Source organism: Apodemus sylvaticus, chromosome 5 (assembly GCF_947179515.1).
Source record: "Apodemus sylvaticus chromosome 5, mApoSyl1.1, whole genome shotgun sequence".
Lineage (NCBI taxonomy): Eukaryota > Metazoa > Chordata > Mammalia > Rodentia > Muridae > Apodemus > Apodemus sylvaticus.
The window spans coordinates 164,359,042-164,377,681 of NC_067476.1; the positions used below are offsets into that span (position 1 = coordinate 164,359,042).

The 18,640-nt window shown below is 49.6% G+C and overlaps 1 protein-coding gene across 4 annotated transcripts in view; it reads right to left on the reverse strand.

The window, feature by feature from the left end:
• The window catches only part of Kcnq2 (potassium voltage-gated channel subfamily Q member 2), a 60,011-nt gene extending 43,844 nt beyond the window's left edge, over nucleotides 1–16,167 (reverse strand). For all 4 annotated transcript variants that reach the window (XM_052184562.1, XM_052184561.1, XM_052184563.1 and 1 more), the window contains exon 1: nucleotides 15,711–16,167. In XM_052184562.1, the coding sequence (XP_052040522.1) occupies nucleotides 15,711–16,006 (296 nt within the window). In that variant the 5' untranslated portion in view covers nucleotides 16,007–16,167. The remainder of the gene's footprint in view (nucleotides 1–15,710) is intronic.
• Nucleotides 16,168–18,640: the final 2,473 nt, after the last annotated feature.

An 18,640-nucleotide genomic window follows, 5' to 3' on the forward strand; every position in this document is an offset into this window, starting at 1 on the left:
GCCCTGAAAAAAAAAACAGGAGAGAGAGAGGGAAGGAAGAAAAGACATCTCGTTTGCCTTCAGCACTAATTCTGACTGTTTGGGGTATCTTCTCTCAACTTGCTCAGCAAGGAAGGAATGGAAAGGAGGGTGGGGGATTGATTCCCAGCCCTGATAAGGACCTGGATTAGTGATAAAACCATGAGAAATACTGAAGGTTCCTATAGCAGAAAGTGTGCCAGGACTGGCTTAACCCACAAGGAAAGGCAGGAGCCCACAGGAGGCTTCCCCAAAGAGGGTTTCCTGAGGCTGGACCCTGCTGAGTCAGGAGGAGCAGGCTTGACTAAGAGAGAAGCAGGGAAGGTGGGTTTTGTTTTGTTTTGTTTGTTTTGTTTTGTTTTGTTTTAAACAGAAAAAAAGGTTTGGTGGGGACTGGAGAGATGGCTCAGCGGTTAAGAGCACTGACTGCTCTTCAAAAGGTCCTGAGTTCAAATCCCAGCAACCACATGGTGGCTCACGACCATCTGTAATGAGATCTGGCATCCTCTCCTGGCTGTCTGAAGACAGCTACAGTGTACATATAATAAATGAATCTTAAAAAAAAAAAAAGGTTTGGTAAGAGTGAGCATGTGCTAGACCTGGGCAACATAGAATTCAGGATCAGGGACAGAATTATAGGGATAGACCTCAAAAATAGAGTATCCACAGTTAGTCCAGAAAGCCCAGCCCACCACGCTACAATGTATTCCTTTATGTTAAAAACACTGGAGCTGAGCCAACAAGATAGCTCAGCAGGAAAAGGAGTTTGCCACTAAACCGGATGACCTGAGTTCAATCCCTGAGATCCATATGATGGAAGGAGAAATCAACTTGACACATATGTTCATGCCTGCCTGAAAACACATGCATGCCCACACACACCAAATATATAAATAAATTTAATTAAAAACAACTGAGGGCCAAGGTGCCAGTTGACCAGGCCCTCTCAGTTTTATTCCTAAGGGTCTCTGATCAAGCATCTCAGAACATTCTGAAGGCATTTTTGAATGTGGCCCTGATTACCTGGAAATTACAAGGCCAGTGAGTAATCTTGAGGGAAGAGGAACCTTGTTCCCCAGAACACTCTCACGAAGCCAACAGGCTGTGTGCCATCCACTGTACAGAGGAAAGCCACTCTGGAGCCCTGCCACTCCCGCAGCTTCCAGAAAGCGCCACCATGGCTCCTCCGCTCCACGGTTTGTTTTTTAAGTTTTCAGAACAGACAGAGCAGATGGCCCCCTCCAGGAAGGCTGGTGCAGGGGAGGCTGCAAGGGACATGCAGGAAGAGTAGCGCCCACGCTGATCCTGGAAGCTCAGAAACAGGAAGGAGCTCAGGCTGTGTGACCAGGCTCCTCCCTAGGCAGGAGGCCTCCAAGGAGAGGGGACCTAGGCTAGCCACACCTCCAGGCCCAAGACAACAGTCTGACCATCTGTAAGCACCTCAGAACATCCCATACTCATGTCCACTTTAGAGATGAGGAGGGGTTATTGGGGCTTTAGAAGGCTGGTAGGATTCTGTCACTTCCTACCATGTATCCTCAGGAGGTGTACAACATGCTTCCCTAGCATCTAGCCTCCACACTGTGGGCATTTCACAGGCCGGCAGCCTCGAGGTACAAATAACAGGAGAACAGGAGGTCACCCTCAGATCTGGCCCCTACTCAAAGCTAGCCTCCTCCAGGCTGAGCCATCATGTGTCAGAGGTCACTCTCAGTCACAGGCAGAAACCATTCTAGGAAAGCTTATACCCTCACTTCCTGTCCTGCCATGCTGTGTGTTGTGTTTCTTGACACTCGTGGTAATTGCAATGGGGAACCAAAAATCACCTTCTTCCCTTCTGGGGGAGGATGGAAACCCGGGGAATGTTCATCCAGCATGGCCACCAGTATTCAGAGAGGCCTGGAACCATACACTGAAACAGGCCTGGCCATCAGAGGAATTGCCCCTGTAACAAAATATTCAGACTTGGAATTCAGCATTTTTCTTCAACAATTGGAACTCGGGGGGGGGGTCATAGGAGAAGCAGTTTTAGGGGTCCCAGGCCATGAGACATCCTCAGCTCTGGGGCTTGGCTACATCTCCCTACAAGCCTTGGATGATAAGAGGCCTTTCTCACAGTCTCCATCCCAGCAGATGCTAAGCCTGTAGGCTCAGAAAGGACAAGAAGCCGGCAGCAAGAATATGGCTGGTTTTTCTGCAGCTCCAGAATTACAACAAGGGGTTTCAGAGCTAATTATGATAATAAATTCAACTTCAGGAGGCTTCCCTGGTAGCAGTTGCCAAGGAGACCAACATCACAAGCAGCTGGTCCCCAGCCCCAGATTCCAAGAGCCAGAGAGGAGCAAGGCAGGGACCTCAGACAGTCCTTGGCAACCCACCCTGGCATGGGGAGAGTCTTCTAGAGATGGAGCTTGCAATGGAACTGTTCTGTATCTAGAAGCACATCCAGGTCCAAATTGCAAGATGCCACAGGGAGACTTAGAGCTCCACTATCTACATCTAGCTGCAAGAAGTACTTCATGGGAGGGAACTCTCGATCCTTGGGGGCAAGGATGCAGGTTCAGAGAGCCCTCAGTCAGGTCCATAACAGTCAGCAACAGCTGGTGCCAGCCTATGTTGAGATGTAAAGGGCACAGGTTTGGGTGTGCATGCCAGGAAGGCTGCCACGCCAAGGAGATATTCCTTTCCTTCTGCCTTTTTCTTCCTCCTGCCCCCTCAGTCTTATAACAGGGAATCTTTCTCTTCTAGAAAAACAAAACAAAACAAAAAAGACACTGTCATCCCCTTCCAATCCTGCTTCACACACCAGATGTCTCACTCTCAGACCCTGGGAACACACTTCTGCCTGGCTCCTGACCCAAAGGCTGACTTGAGCAAGCCAGGGTTCACCATCCCAATGCGTGTTTAGTAATAACAACAACAACAACAAACAAGAATTCTAACAACATAACAGTAAAAGAAACTAGGTAATCACAGATCCCAGCCCTGATCACAACTCTTAGACTACCGAAATCTGGTTCCACAGGCTTAAGGTCTCTACTTGCCTATTTCATGTCAGGGGTGTGGTGACCCTAAAGGCAGAAAACTGTTCTGCCACTACTTACAAATGGGAAGAGAGGGGCTCTGGGCCATTTGCATGGCCCATGCAGGATCCAGCCAGAGCAGGCAAAACTACCTTGTGTAAGAACCCTATCCACAGGAGGATATTGTACGTCCACACATGAACCCCTGCAGAAATCTGCCCAACCAGAATAATCCCCATTCCTATAATGTTGGGCCTTTTCAGCTTAGGGCCTGGAGTACAGTAGAGCCTGAAGAGGGGAACTAGAGTGAGACCATACACATCCCCTCTGGTTAAGATCACACATGGCTCCCCAAGGACCTACTGCCGCCTCGTCCATTAGACACAGCCAGCGCTGTAACCTGGAATCTAATTTCTCCCCCTAATAAACTGTTCTGCTGCCAGGACCTACTGCCTCCTCCAATGTCAGGAGTGAAGCAGAGCTAGGCTGCTGATGGCTGCTTCTAATAAAAAAAAGTCACACACAGTTGTACATCCCCTGGGCCTAGACAGAACAGAAGCCACATGCCATCTAAGGAACTCTCAGCTGGAATGAGTCCCCTCACCCTGGGGGCAGTATTGGCTTGTCTGTCACAGTGGAGGCCCTCTGCCCAACCTAGTACCATCCATAAGGCCCTGGGCATGTGAAAGAAAGTGGCTCAGGGGAGACAGACAAGGCCCAGTACACACCAAATGCTCAGAAAATACCTCAGACTCTGACAGACTATATAGCTCAGGAAGCCCTAAGTCCTTAGAGACTCTGTTGCTGATTCAGCATTTGAGGCTTCCCCAGATGGCCTTAGCTAGCCCCTATCTTGTCTCCATCTCCAAACACCACAGTCAGGAGGTATTCTCAAGGGAATTCGCACCCACACTATGGGTCACAGGATGGCCAACAAAGGTTATCTCAAGGATGGAAGGTGCTAGAGAGGTCTGGAGCTTCTTCTTTCTGACTCATCCACACACAATACCATCTAGCTCTGTACTCCATCAGAAGCCCAAGACTCACAAGGGCTGCCAGCCTTAATAGCTGCTATAGACACCATGAGGCCTCCCCCAGAAAGGCTAGGTATCTGCTACAGGCACAGGTGCCCAGCCTGAGACCATGAAGGGCTCAGCTGGGCAGGAACCCGCCAGCTCAGCACAGGGAGAGCCCTTCCCAGGTACCACCTCATGACCTGGCACCTCCTACATAAGTTCTCTGGGGACTAAAGTTCCATGAGGTTAATTTATTTCCATTAATCATCACGGGTGCTGGACAGCACCCAGTCTACATCAGGTAGGACTGTCCCAGGCCACACCAGGCCTACACTGCATCCCTGCCTGTTGAACCATCTAAGAAGGCAGCCATACTGCAGGCTCAGAGCTGCCAATCTAGCATCCTTTACTGTCTCCCAAACATTTATCTTGGCCCTTCCCTTCTTCAGTATGCCCCATTCCAGTCAACTGTGAATCCCACGGAAACCATAGGAAACCGGTCCCATCTTAATCCCAGGAGCGGCCAGAGAGCTGTGGTGGAAACGGCAGTCAGCTTACATCTGCCCTGCTTGCAGCTCTATGCTGGCCCCTGTGCCCTAAGAGCCTGGCCATATCTGGTATACCTAGCTGTTTTTCTTTCTCCCTTTTCTGCTCTTTCTCATCCTCGGGGCTTTAGCACACCTCCTTCTGATACCTGTTAGTAGAGTTTCCTTCTATTCACACAGCCCAAGGCCATCTCTTCTTCAGACTCTCCTTCCTCAGGCATGCTCACTTTCAGTGAGGACACAGCCTCATCTGCTCTGCCCTCTCCAATGCCCAGGAGTCCATCCCCACACCTGTGTCCTTGAAGAGACAGGTGTCCTTGATGCTACAGAATACTACTGATGGCCACATGCGTACTTGTAAGAACTACCACTAATTTATTTACTCTAAATGGCTAGGGCTATGCTGGGAGAATTTCATCTCAATTTTAAAAGACAATACTCTGCCTCCCTGGCAGAGTAAACTATTTCTCCAGTGTCATTACATCTATGCTCTAAGCAATGTTTCCTCTATGCCTTGGGATGTCTTTGCAAGACAGCCTGCATACACTGTACCCAGAGATTCTCCAGCCCATGAGCACTGGGTCCATGGAGCCATCCTGAGAAAATGGAGATAAAGATAAAGGGTGTTTTCTAAGGCCTCTGGGGCAAGACCAACGCAGTCTCTCTGGGAAGGCTTGAGTATAAATACGGTGTTTCCAGCTCATGAAAAAAACCTCAACAACTGTGAGCTGGGTATCACCCCTTTCAGGACACGCCCTCGTCCACCATTGAGATGGTGCTGTCCATGGTCAGTACGAGTCCCCTCCCTTTCATGCCCAGGCTCTCCTCTCCTCTGCTGTTACCTGACACACAGCCCCCAACACAGATATTCTTGGACTTAACCTGACCTCCTCCCCTATAGGCCCCACCTTGCAGTTTTGAAGGCTATTAGTAACATATAGGAGCCCTAGTAAAAGAAACACTTTCCCCTAGCTACTGGGATGAAAGCTCACAATAGAACCTCTCCCCTCCTGAGTGTGAACCTCTATTTTTTTTCATGGCTCAGGAGGTGTTCAGGGTACCCCAACAATGGCTCTCCTGACAGAGTAGCTCACAGGCCTCCCCATCCACTATCCCACATTTGATGGACAGGCATGCCCATGCCTCCTGCCCAAGCTGTGCTCCTGGTCTGGCCTCAAATCCCACAGCATTAATTCCTGATCATTTCTAAATACTCTCTCAGTTGTGCACAGCTCCAATAATAGAGAGCTCACCCCTTAAACAGGACCTTTTCTTGATATGAGCCTCTCCTGGGCTACCCTTGCTCCTCACCAGCTTTCCTAATGATCTGGATGAGCATAACAAGAGACAGGCCCACAATCAGAAGCACATACTGCAGAAATGGCCCTCCTGAGCAGGACATTCCTGTGAACAAAGGTATATGTAGACATACAGGCTTACAGAATACTCACTCAGACACTATCCCAAACTGAGTGTTCCCAAGTAAACTAGATGGAGTGCCAATGGCCTATAGGACAAGACACATTGCAGAACAGCTGATCTGTAAGGAAATCCCAGTATGCTGTGAACAGGGGAGAGAAATCAGACAAAAAACAGAGGTATGGAAATCAACTGGAGGCACAAATACACCTTTTGTTTTCCAGCATTTCCCCAATTTCCTGCATTGGAAATGTAATAAAAAGAAATACTATCCATAACCAAGTGCTTCTGTAAGAGACAAAGCAAGCTGGTCATACCAGCGCCTGCAGAGCTGTCTGCCCACGCAATTTCCTTCTGCATGCTAGAATCCAGCACTTGGGTAATTTAACAAGGTGTCACGGAGCACCATCTCGGAGAAAAAAATTTTTTCTCCTGCTGACCCAGGAAGATGGAAACCTACCCGTGTCTTTGTCCCACAATCCCTAGAACCCTCTAGAAATAACTCCCCAAGCTCTTGCCCCTTCCAAGGCTAGCAAAGGTAGCCCAAGCCTCATCTCGTGAGAAGGTGGGAGCAGCAATCACACCGTGGAGCTTTTCCCTTACAAGAAAATACCGCTGTGCACCTGAGTCCAGGACCATGGTCAGCACCACAGAAACAAACTAACCTTTCCTTGTCCCTTCCCAATTCCAGGAATACAGAAACTCCTACCTCCTCCTCCCCAAGAGTAGCAGGCCTTCTTCTCTGCTGGCCACCTGAATAGGAGGGGTGACAAGCATAGTCCCAGACCTTTGCTCCTCGTGTTTCTCCCACCAGAGGCTTTCTACAAATGCAATAAAGAGCAAGCACCAATATCTGTATATCTAGCCTGAGGAGAAATAATGTCCTGGATGAGGACATTTTTGCAGCAGTCAAAAAGCTTCTTGCAATATCTTCTACAGCTCAGAAGTGTGTGTTAAGACATCTGGGAACCTCACAGTAGCAATGCTGGCAGTGGTGAGATCTCAGATATGTCCTTCATTTCCATCAGCAAGGAACCCTTCTCACCCATTAGGATGTGGAGCATTCCCTGCAGTGGGCCTGAAAATGAGACCTGAGCACCTCCCCCATACCCAGCACAGGAAAACATCAGAACTGGCAAGGCACAGTTGGCAAGTGTATGACTAGTATAGATTCTATGGTGGCCTACAATGCACCCTGGGAATGTGCATAAATAACAGCTCAAGGAGAGAGAAGCCAGGCTGGAGAGATGGCTCAGCAGGTAAGAGCACTGACTGCTCTTTCCGAGGACCTTAGTTCAACTCCCAGCAACCACATGGTGGCTCACAACCATCTGTAATGGGATCTGGCGCCCTCTTCTGGTGTGTCTGAAGACAGTTACAGTGTACTCATACATAAAATAAATAAATCTTTAGTAGTAACAGAAGAAGGAGGAGAAGAAGGAGGAGAAGGAGGAGGAGGAGAAGGAGGAGGAGGAGAAGGAGAAGGAAGGAGAAGGAGAAGAAGAAGAAGAAGGAGGAGGAGGAGGAGGAGGAGGAGGAGGAGGAGGAGGAGGCCAGCCTGGGGAATCACTGCACAGCAAATCATCTCATATATCCCCAGGTAACCTCTGGCATGTCTTCTGTATGTGTGTTTTATGTGAAGTTTACCCATTCTGGAAGGAAGAATGTTCTAATAACCATACACACACACACACACACACACACATCAATGTTCAAGGAACATTGAGGAAGAGAAAACAGAAGAAAGTATGTAAGGCTTGGGTGATGGAGAAGAAGGTTATTAAATGTACCTTAGACATGAACTCACAATACATGAACTAGATCAAGCCAGTTAATAATTCCAACATGGAAGATGGAGAGGCTCCTACGGTTCCATCCACAGCTGAGGAGAGTCATTTGTCTTTGGAAGGTGGGAACTGGTAGGTTGTCCATGCCCTAGTGGATAACCCCACACCCATGCGTTAAAGGCCATACTAATTATATTCAGTGAGTTCTAAAAAACAAAATAGCTAAGTGTGGTGGTTCTCACCACTGGGGAGGTACAGGCAGGCAGATTTCTGTGAGTTTGAGGGCAGCCTGGTATATATATCAAGTTCTAGGCAACCCAGGGTTATATGGTAAGATCTTTTCTCAAAATAAGGTAAAAAATAAATCTAAAGATTAAAGACAAAATAAAAAGAGAGGACATGAAGTAGAGAAGATAGTTGAGGAGGGAAACAGAAGGACGAGGAATGCATATGACCAGGACACCCGGTATGTATGAATAAAGTTTTCAAAAAATAAAGTAAATGGGACATCCAAGGTCTCCCACCAACCCTGGTGCCCCACAGACCCTTGGTGTGCCTCCTCCAGGTATCACTCAGCACCACTACATCCAGCTCAGAGTCCCCCCAACTCATGGCACTGTCCATCAACATAGATTCTTCTGTATGGGCTTTCCAAAAATGTTTCATTCCTTTCTTGTTTCCCCAACTTGGGGCCCCTGAAGAAGTTGGCCCCTGCCTCATACTCACCAGCCAGTGTCTTTCCAAGTCAAAGCAGAAAAGTAGTAGTAGCCCTACAAAGTCTCCAGCACAGAACAAAGTGGCTGGCTCTTGAAAGGGGCCAGAGATCAGGCAGACCCTGGAGCAAGGACAGCCCCTCTCTACGGGGAAAGGAGGAATTTCATGAGTGATACCGTGGAGGTTGGTGACACCTAAGAGATCATCAAGGAACCTTGGCAGTTTTCAAGCAATCCCCACTAGAACATTCTAGAATAATAGCCCTGCTGGGTGTTCACAAAATTATTTCCAATATCAGAAAAGAAATGGAAGACCTAATTTTGTCCCAGCTGGACACCCAACACAGCCCAAAGACAACTGAGAGTGTATCTGGAACACACCCTGCCTCCTTTTTCCACACAAAGAAGCCATTGTCCCAGAATCCTCACTTCCTCTACAAAGGCTCTGATGGCCCTAGCAGCCACTCCCTTCAGCTAACTAAAGATGGACGGGGATGTATGATCAGGGAACATGCTAAGAGCTTCTCCTTGGTGGGTCTGTATTCCCAGACCAAAGACCATCTGCTCAACCGGAGTGAACGCAGGCAGCCTCCTATATAGTTCAAGAGCCCAAATCCTTCTCAGAGTGTCCCTCTAGAGCCTCTTCCACTAGGTCCCTTCCCTTGGGTGGTTCCAGGAATGAATGAGAGAATAAAATTGAGGTTGAGAGACAGCTCAGTTGGTAAAGTCCTTGACACACATGCATGAGGACCTGAGTTTGATCCCCGGTACTTATATTTAAAAAGCCAGGTGTGATGTACACGTCTGTTATCCCAGCACTGAGAAGGCCTAGACAAACTAGTGAAAGCCAAGTGAGAAAGACCCTGTCTCAAAAAGCAAGATGGATATAGCTCCTGATCAACAGCAAATAAGGTTGACCATTGGCCTCTATACACATGCACACATAAACCTGCACACATGCAATAAAAAAGAGATCATGCAGATGCCGGGAGGATTCCTGTTGCCCTCAGTCCCCCACAAGGCAGTAATCCTGAGCAGATCTCCACACTAGACAGTTGTTCGCAAGACCTAGCCCTGGAAGCACAGACATGAAGTACAGCACCTGCTTACAGGACACACCTGGGGTTCTGAGAACTATAAAAAAAAAGTCAGCAAGAAAGCAGAAATTGGAGTTCACTTCATACAGAGACCCCAGTGGAAGGCCTAGTTGTACAGGCTGGGCAGGCACATGACAACCATGAGTCACTGCCAAACTGATCTTTGGGGACAGTCACGGGTTTATTCAATGCCACTGCTGCCACCACAACCACCACCACCACCACCACCACCGCCACTGTGCATTTCATCTCAAATCAGATAAACTGCTTCTGCTGTTGTTAGGCAGTTGGACAGATGCTACTTGGTTTCCTCCTCCAAATGACGGCTTGGTGCCTGGTGCGTCACTGTGAGTGAAGCGCTGTTTGAAGAAGCTCCTGGAGCTGTCAGCAAATTGTTGTCTGAAAGCAAAGCCCAGTTCCAGCCATGAAAGGGAAAGGGCCGTGCTTGGCAGGCATCCACACACAGAGGACAGTGCTCACTGTGAAGGGAGCCAACCAACTCATCCATGTCTGGGTAGAAACCAGATGTCTACAGAGCTTGCTCAGCAGTTCTCCTGCAGTCTGAGGGGCTTACCAGTAAAAACCTGCACACTGTATTTTTCAATCCAAAATCATTCCTCTCAGCACCCAACCTTTAGGGTTCTGTCACACGTGTTACTCAGTTCCACAGAGGAAGAAAACTTAAAATGCCAATCAACACAAAAACTCATGGTTCTAGGAAAACAGCTGGTACTCTTGGAGCTGGCCCACTGGCAAGCTTCTGACACTCATAACTCATGTCTAAACCTTCTAAACCTGTGTCTCCTGTTAAAACAGTGGCCCAAATCATCTTGCCAAGATCAAGGTACAGACGGTATCCTGAGGCTTTGTCTAAGGATTGACTGATGAACAGGAAGTTAAGAGACACTGTCTACAGCTGGGCCAGCCATAGTCCCAAGACTTCCATACCCCACTGGAGATAAGGTCTTACTCTGCAAAACCTCAGGCAGCACAAGCCAGTGAACATCAGCACTTACAAATCTTTGTGTCTAGTGACTCAAATCCGCACCCAGCCAGGAACGTCACACTCACATATTATGAACAAGGAAACCAGAGTCTGAAAACTGGAGTTCAGATTCTGGAGCTAATCAATGGAAGCAGGCCCATCCAGAGCCCTCAGTCAGTCCCAAACTCTGCCATTCTTCACCCCTAAGAGGTAACAAGAATCCCCTGCCAACCCCACCTCCAGCAGCTATAGCACAAAGGCAATCTTCTTTATTCAGCAGTATTTGGTTTTGTGGGGGTCTGTTGGTTGGTTTTTGCTTGTTTGGTTGGTTTTATTTTTGTTTTTGTTTGTTTGTTTGTTTGTTTTTTGAGATAGGATTTCTCTGGGTAGCCCTGATAATCCTGGAATTCACCCTGTAGACCAAGCTGGCCTCAAACTCATAAAGATCCGCCTGCTTCTACCTCCCAATTACTGGAATTAAAGGCACGGGCCACCAAGGCCCTGCTCAGCACTATTTGTAATAGTAAGAAATGGGTTTAATCCCAGCACTTGGGAGACAGAGGCAGGCGGATTTCTGAGTTTGAGATCAGCCTGGTCTACAGAGTGAGTTCCAGGACAGCTAGGACTACACAGAGAAACCCTGTCTCAGAAAACCAAAACCAAGGTCCCTGAAAAGAAGCATTGCTCTTTATCAACTTTGCCTTACCAAGGGACAGCAGCTGCCAGATCAGAGCTCACTCTCCTTCCAAAATGGGGCCCTCTAATGTCACTTCAGCCTTTAAAGGATATGACCAGGATCAGGGCCAGGACCAACCCTTCCATCCAACTGCAGGGATGTACAGATGGTTCAGAGCACACGCCATATCCTTTCCCCATCCTTTTATGTGTCAATTCAGGATTCATATGCTCAAATACAGCTGTTAGTACCCTCCACAGAGTACTCAAAAGAGCCCTTAGTCCTAGGGACTCTCCCATTTCCCTAAATTCAACCTTACAGTGAGTGGTGGACTCACTGCTCACACTAAGAGGTGCTGAGGACCACACCAGCCCCGTTTTCTCACTAACAGGGGGGTCAGAACACCTCACACAGGGCACACTGGAGTAGCCAAGATCATGAAGATTTACAAAATCCTGTGTATCTTTCTCATTAGAAGACACTAGAGGCCCCACCACTGTACTATCAGACATTGTCACTGGCTCCTCAGAAGCACTCCAGAACCAAGTCATTTCAGAATCAAGACCAGCATCTGGGAGCTCTCCTGGTACCTAGTAGTCTCCATGTCAAAGTTCTCCAGGCTGTTGATAAGCTGTGTGTCCTTCTAAGTCTCCATAAGATGGATTACATATCCGACTCATGCTGGAATCCATAAAAATGAGATTTCTCTGTTCTCATCTGCCACCCTGCCCAGAACTCTCCATGCCTAGTTGCTAATCCATCCTTTCCTTACAGATGCAAGGATGCTTAAAGAGTTACTCTGCACATAACCAGGGCAAAGGGACTGCAATTGTTCTATCTCTACAGTGCCCTTTAAGTTATCAGTGAGGGCTAGAAACTGAGCAGGCCTGGGAAGGTGGACAAGCCCTGTGAGAAACATAGGTTTCCCTGGAAACCACAACTCTCTGAGGTATTTCCATCTTTTGGGAAACTTCCATAAGATTCTCTGAATCTCGATCAATGAGGCAATAGGAAGGCCTGCTACTTGAGAGAAGCTGTGCACATGCCACCATTCAGTGATCGGGGTTCTTCTCCTGATCACTGCCACATACCATAAGTCAGAGACCATACCTCGGTACTCCAAGTGACCACCTCTCCTGTCTGCCTCAGATGTGGACCAGGCCTGTACCTACTCCTCAAATGACCCACCTACTCCAACTTCCATGGCTCTTACCAGCCTCAGAGCTAAACGCAATTAAGAGAGATGAGAAGGAGCTGCAAAGCAGCCTAGACCACCTTTCTTTTGGGGGAAGGAGGCATATCTGGGTCCAAAGCACTAAAACAGCTTTGAACAAGGTCGTAGTCCTGGATGCTGCTTTTTCTGTGAAATGGGAGGTGACACCTGCCTGGACAGACTGTGGCAATGATTGTGGAGCTCCTAAGGCCTCTACAAGGACAGAAGGACCTTGGTGGTCAGTCCAAAGAGCTGAGCTATGGGTAAACCCAAAACCCAAAATACAACTCCCATGACTTGGTTTCCCATTTAGTTCTTTCAAATGCTATGCCTTTCTAGCTGTCCATTGGCATGGATGTTGGATAGAACAAGTTGTCCACACTCTCAGCTCTCAGCTGTAAGGCAGGCTACCTTTCAGTTTAGACAGGAAAACCTTTTCAGCCTCAGTTTCCTCATCATGTTCCTCCAGCCAACAGGCAGTAAGTCTAGCATATGGTAGGCGCGTCATAACCCAGCAACCTTTCCCTAGGTCCCTGAGCTACTTGGAGCTCCCACTCAGCTCTCTTGAGCACATCAGATGAACATGACTCCTCTAAGGCCCCCATAATACTCCCACCTCTGCCTAGATTTGTCTTCGCTGTGGCTCACCCTTGGCAGGGAGTGGCAGGGACTGAGTAGTTCAAATGACTCTTTCTGGGTGACCTCCAGATGGAGTGCAGAGATATTTCTGAAAACATCTCTCCATAGCAGTCCATAATGGCCTTGCTTTGTAAAAGGCAAGCTGAAGAGCCCTGTGGCCAGTGAGTCTGACCTTGTCTACCAAGGTCCAAACCAAGAGTGGCCACCTCCTGACTCTGGGCAGTAGCTGGCCTTCAGAGATCCAGCAGGACTGGCCAAGAGGCTGGTATGTCTGGGCATCTCACAAACCAGGCTTTAATAGCGAAAGGAAGAAGGAAAGTGGCCCGGGAAAACCCAATACTGCTTAAATGAGAGACCCAACTTCTATGAGCCTTGGATCTATTCCCCACCAGCTACCTGGCCTCAGGAGGGTCTGTGTCATCCTTGCTAACTAATGAATTAACTAAACACTCCCTAACACATACCGTGGCCCAGTCATGCTGGCCAGTAGTCTACACAAGGGTTTGCCATGTACTCAGGAATCTCAGGCTATTGAACATCCTAAATTAGACAAAGATCGGTGTGAAGGATTCCATGCCTGGAAACTGGGGGCATTGGTCATGAGCAATAAAGACATCAGAGATATGTCACCTTTCACAATGGAATCAATAGGCATCCTGGAAGATATCAGTTGGCCTTCACAAAGTCCAGGAAGCCAGGAGTAACTGTTACCACCTTACTGATGAACGGGGTTCTGGGACTAAACACTGTGTCTAGCCCTGAGTTAGCAACCAGAGAATCTGTTCTTCTTCAATGTTCTCCCTCCTGCCCCCAATCCCAAGGCATCTCCCTGCAAGACCCAGCCACAAAGTATAGAAGCCAAGGGACCTGCAGCAAGCTGTATGTCTTCATGGTTTAAACCCTAAAGACTGGGACACTGCAAGAGGCTCTAAGGTAGGTAATGTAGATGGGGAGGGGGCACAGATCCCATAAAGCAAGGGACTTCCACACTGGACCCTTGAGCTCCAGATGCTTCTACTTTTAGGGAACAGGATGCAGGCAGCAGAAACAGAGAGAGTGAATAGTCAGACTTAGGGATAGAACAGGGCCTCATAGAAGCTACAGACCCCTCCCCCCCCCCAAAGATTCCTAGATAATGCTTCCAGCCTGGGCATCCACACCCAGCCCTGTGGACACAGGACCTGGCTGGGTATCTACAGCCAGCCATAGTAGAAATGTTTGGGCCCCAAGACAGGCAAGGAGATGGTGGCTACAACAGAAGGACCATTAGGGACACATGGACTCTTCCTTGGAGTAAAGAAAAACGCAGGACCCTGGGCAAGGGAAAAATCAAATTCACCTCTCTGGAGGGGGTGGGGGCTGACACTACAGGCTGCTCCCCTTGGACAGCCTTACTGGTGAAATCTTTGCCTTGGAGAATTTCAGGACTATCCACAGGAACACATATACCACATAGGTTGTGGCTACCCCCAGGACATCATTCTGCAGGCATCCAGGAATTTCCTTCTATGGTCCTTTCCCTGTTCCCAAACCTATCCTCATCATATGCAGAATACTCTCAGGCCCACTCATGGGACACTTATCCTGCCAAGGACAGGACAGGTGGGCACCTCGATACTTTTCCTGAACATGGGTCTCACTCCCATCCCCAAATGCTTCTCATACAAAATGGCCGAGTCTTAGTGTTCCTCCTCTGTCCCTGGTTCTACTGGAATAGGAGAGCCAGCGTCCTTGCACTGGGAGGTTATGCATACTAACACACACATATGTGTACATGGAACAGGGTTTGACCCTTGCTGGCTCTGCCCCAGAAGGAGTCCCAGACTTGGGGACAGGAGCAGCCCCTTTCAGGCCCAAAGCTGGCAGTGCTGGGGAATAACAGTCGTCTCCTCTCAGGGATCTAGAGCCCAGAATGTGTAGATCATCAGCAGGTGCAAAGGGACTAGAGTGTAAGGAACAGGAAGAGTGGGCCTCCGGAGATGGGTACAGGCAACTGCCCTCAGTCCAGGGCTGAGGTGATGTGATGTTAGGTCCCCTCCCCATTTCTGCAACCCGGAAGCTCAGAGAGATAGCAAGAGGTTAGGAGGATGGCTGAGAAGAGGCCAGTCCTCTTCACTGCCCCTACTTGGATGTCAGAGAGACCTCACGGGGATGCAGAGGGGCGAATGAGTTCAGACTTAGAGCTGAGCCGCCCTCCCTCCTAGCCGGCCCTTTGTTCCGCGCTGCGGGCCGTGGGGAGGGGCCTCTCGGGCTGAGGGGGGCTGGGGAGGCAGTACATCCCGTCCTGCGGGGGAAGGGCTGGTACAACCCAACCTAGCGGCCGTAACAACCCCCCCCCCCAAGTAAAACAGTCCCTGACTCCAGAAGGATCTCCAAAGTCACTCTCCAATCCCTGTCCTTTGCTTTAACCCGAGACTGCAGTGCCACGACCCAAACCCCACGCCCACGACGCGAACCATGCGCGCGCGCGGACACGCACACTAGGGCCCCTCAGTGCACCGCAGCTGCGCCTGCAATCAACCCGCGGCCCGGCCAGGGTTTCGCCAGGCCCACCGCTCACCACCTCGCGGGCCACTTACACGTAGGCGTGGTAGATGAACGCCCAGCCGCGGGGCCGCTCTAGCACGTTGTAGAGGAAATTCTGCAGCTTGCGGTAGAAGGCGTTGCGCTTCGGGGGCTTCCCGGCTCCTGCGCCGCCGGTCCGCGGCTTGCTCAGAACGCTGCCGCGCTTGGGGGCCTCGGAGCCCGCGATGAGTAGCGCGCCGTCGCGAGTGGAGTCGGGCGCGCCGGGGTCCAGCCCCACGAAGCCCACCTTGAGCTTCTTTTCCCCGCTGGTGCCGGGGTACACACCACCGTTGCGCGACTTCTGCACCATGGTGCCTGCGGCGCCCTATCGGGCGCGGGCTCAGCGGGGGCGGCGCGCGGGGGGTGGCGCGGGCCCCAGCCCAGGCCTGCGGTCCGGCAGCCGCATGGCCGAGGTGGCTGCGGCTCTGCGTTCCTACCTGGCCCGGCCGCGCGCGGGGACGCTGCGGCCACCCAGCTCCGCGCGCGCCTCGGTGCCTGGCCCGCTTCCGCGAGGACTCCTCCCGCCGCCCCGCCCCGCCCGCCTTAACCCCTACGACGCCATTGTAGTGGCAGGCAGGGAGAGCAGGTCCAGGTGTATTGCCTCAGTGGACAACCCTTCCCGCTCTCCTAGTCCGGTGATCCTTGAGGGGGAGCCCAGCCCTGCTGTCACCTCTGAGAAAGGCAAAGCACCTGAGTTGACCTGGAGTGGACACCTTTGGCCATTGTCAAGTTCTGAGTAAAAGATTTAGCCCACCCAGATCTTGGCTTTTAGCACCAAGAGAGCCTGCCTTGAGGAAGGCCCAGCACTTCCTCTAGGTATGCAGGGAAGTTTATACAGGTTCTCTAAGGGCAGCCAGAACAGTGCCTAGAGCAGAATCCTTGCCCACCTCCAGGCTTACTGAACCAACTGGACCTGGTTAAGGGAGGAGGCACCAGCATGGCCCACCAGTCAGAAGAGGTTTTGAGGTACAAGGGGGGGAAATTGCTGTCCACTCCCTTGTGCGGGCTGGCTTTACCATCACCTCTGGGTCATCTTTCATTCATGTCTTTGTAAAATAACTGTAAGTTTTTATAAGTCGGGTCAGATAGAGAGCTCAGTAGTTAAGAGCACTGACTGCTCTTCGAAAAGACCTGGGTTTGGTTCCCAGTACCCACATTAAGAAACTTAACTCCAGTACCAGAGAATGCAATGACCTCTTGTGGCCTTCTTGGGCACTGCAAACATGTGGTACTCATATATACATGCAGGCAAAACATAACGTAAAAATAAACAAATCTCAAAATAGTATTTTTAAAATAACTAAGTGATAACAGTTCATAGACAGCAACTGGGAAGGGCCTAGCTCATTCTATCCATCCTCCTGGGACAATCAGAGCCCCAACCAGGCAGTGGTGGTGCAAACCTTTAATCCCAGCACTTGGGAGGCAGAGGCAGGCAGACCTCTGTGAGTTCGAGACCAGCCAAGTCTACAGAGAGAGTCCCAGGACAGCCAGAGCACACAGAGAAATTCTGTCTGGGGATGGGGTCGAGTCATAGCCCTGAGGGATAAAAGGTTCTGGTTCCCTAGGAAGGAAATGTGTTCCAAGAGGAGGCACTGAGAGGAAGACAAGGTTCAAGGTTCTCTAGAGTTCCATAACATCAGCAGACTACTCTTTTGAGGGGAAAATGGGGACACACTCTTGAAATTGTTATGAGTCATTAGCCCACAAACTTTCTGGTAAGAGCAGTCAGTGTTCTTAACTACTGAGCTCTCTATCCAACCCGACTTATAAAAACTTACAGTTATTTTACAAAGACTTGAATGAAAAATGACCCAGAGGTGATGGTAAAGCCAGCCCACACAAGGGAGTGGACAGCAATTTTCCCCCCTTGTACCTCAAAGCCTCTTCTGACTGGGTGGGCCATGCTGGTACCGCCTCCCTTAACCAGGTCCAGTTGGTTCAGTAAGCCTGGAGGTGGGCAAGGATTCTGCTCTAGGCACTGTGACGCACACACCCAACACACATACACACACACACACACACACACACACACACACAAAATGGGAAAGCTCATAGGAGTGTGAAGTTGGTGTAGAGATCTCTGCATTCCCAAGATCTCTGTCTCTACAAATGTTGTGCATACCAACAGCTTTGCTAAATTTCAGAAGGTGCTAGAAAGTGACTCTTTCATTGTGGCTTATAACTCCCTCCCTCCTCTGCTTAAGATGTCTTCCCAGGAATCTGGCTCATTAATTTTTTTTTTAATACTACGACTTGCACACCTGTGGGACATGCACTGTCAGCAGCTCAGTTACCAGCATTCGGCTGGCCTCCCCAAGATCAAGGCAAGTGGGTCATGTATACCCAGTTAAGCAAGCAACAGGAATTTCATTTTATTTAAAACTAGATGGGGAAAGCTTACAGGCTCAGGCCATATTTGCCAACTGCATTAACGAGATTCCAGAGGAGGATGGTGGAAAAATTCAGATGCACAAGATAACCCAACTCCAGCTGGGGAGAACTCTGGTCCAGGCTGCAGTCCCAAACATCCTTCAGTCGGGCGCTGTCCCTTCAGCACCGCCTTGACAGCGTGCCTGTAGCATCAGCCTGTTCTCTCCAACCCCTCAGAGCAAAGAATCCATGCCGAAGGCTCCCTGTTCTGCTATTACTGAGTTACATGAGGCAGGCAGAGATGTTGAACCACCAAAACACAAGATCACATTGGCTCCTACTATGTCAAAGAGCAGTTTTAAGTTCTTGCCAATACCCGTTGCCCTTGAAGTCTTCCTTCATATTCTTTCCTATACAAAACAATAATTTGGGGACATGGCTTAGTGGTAAAAGTACTTATTTTGAATGCATCAGATACTGGGTCCTATCCACAGTATTAGTACTGGGTCCCACTAATTTTAAGAATTAATTTATTTAGACAGGCACAAGGACTCATACATGTAATTCCAGC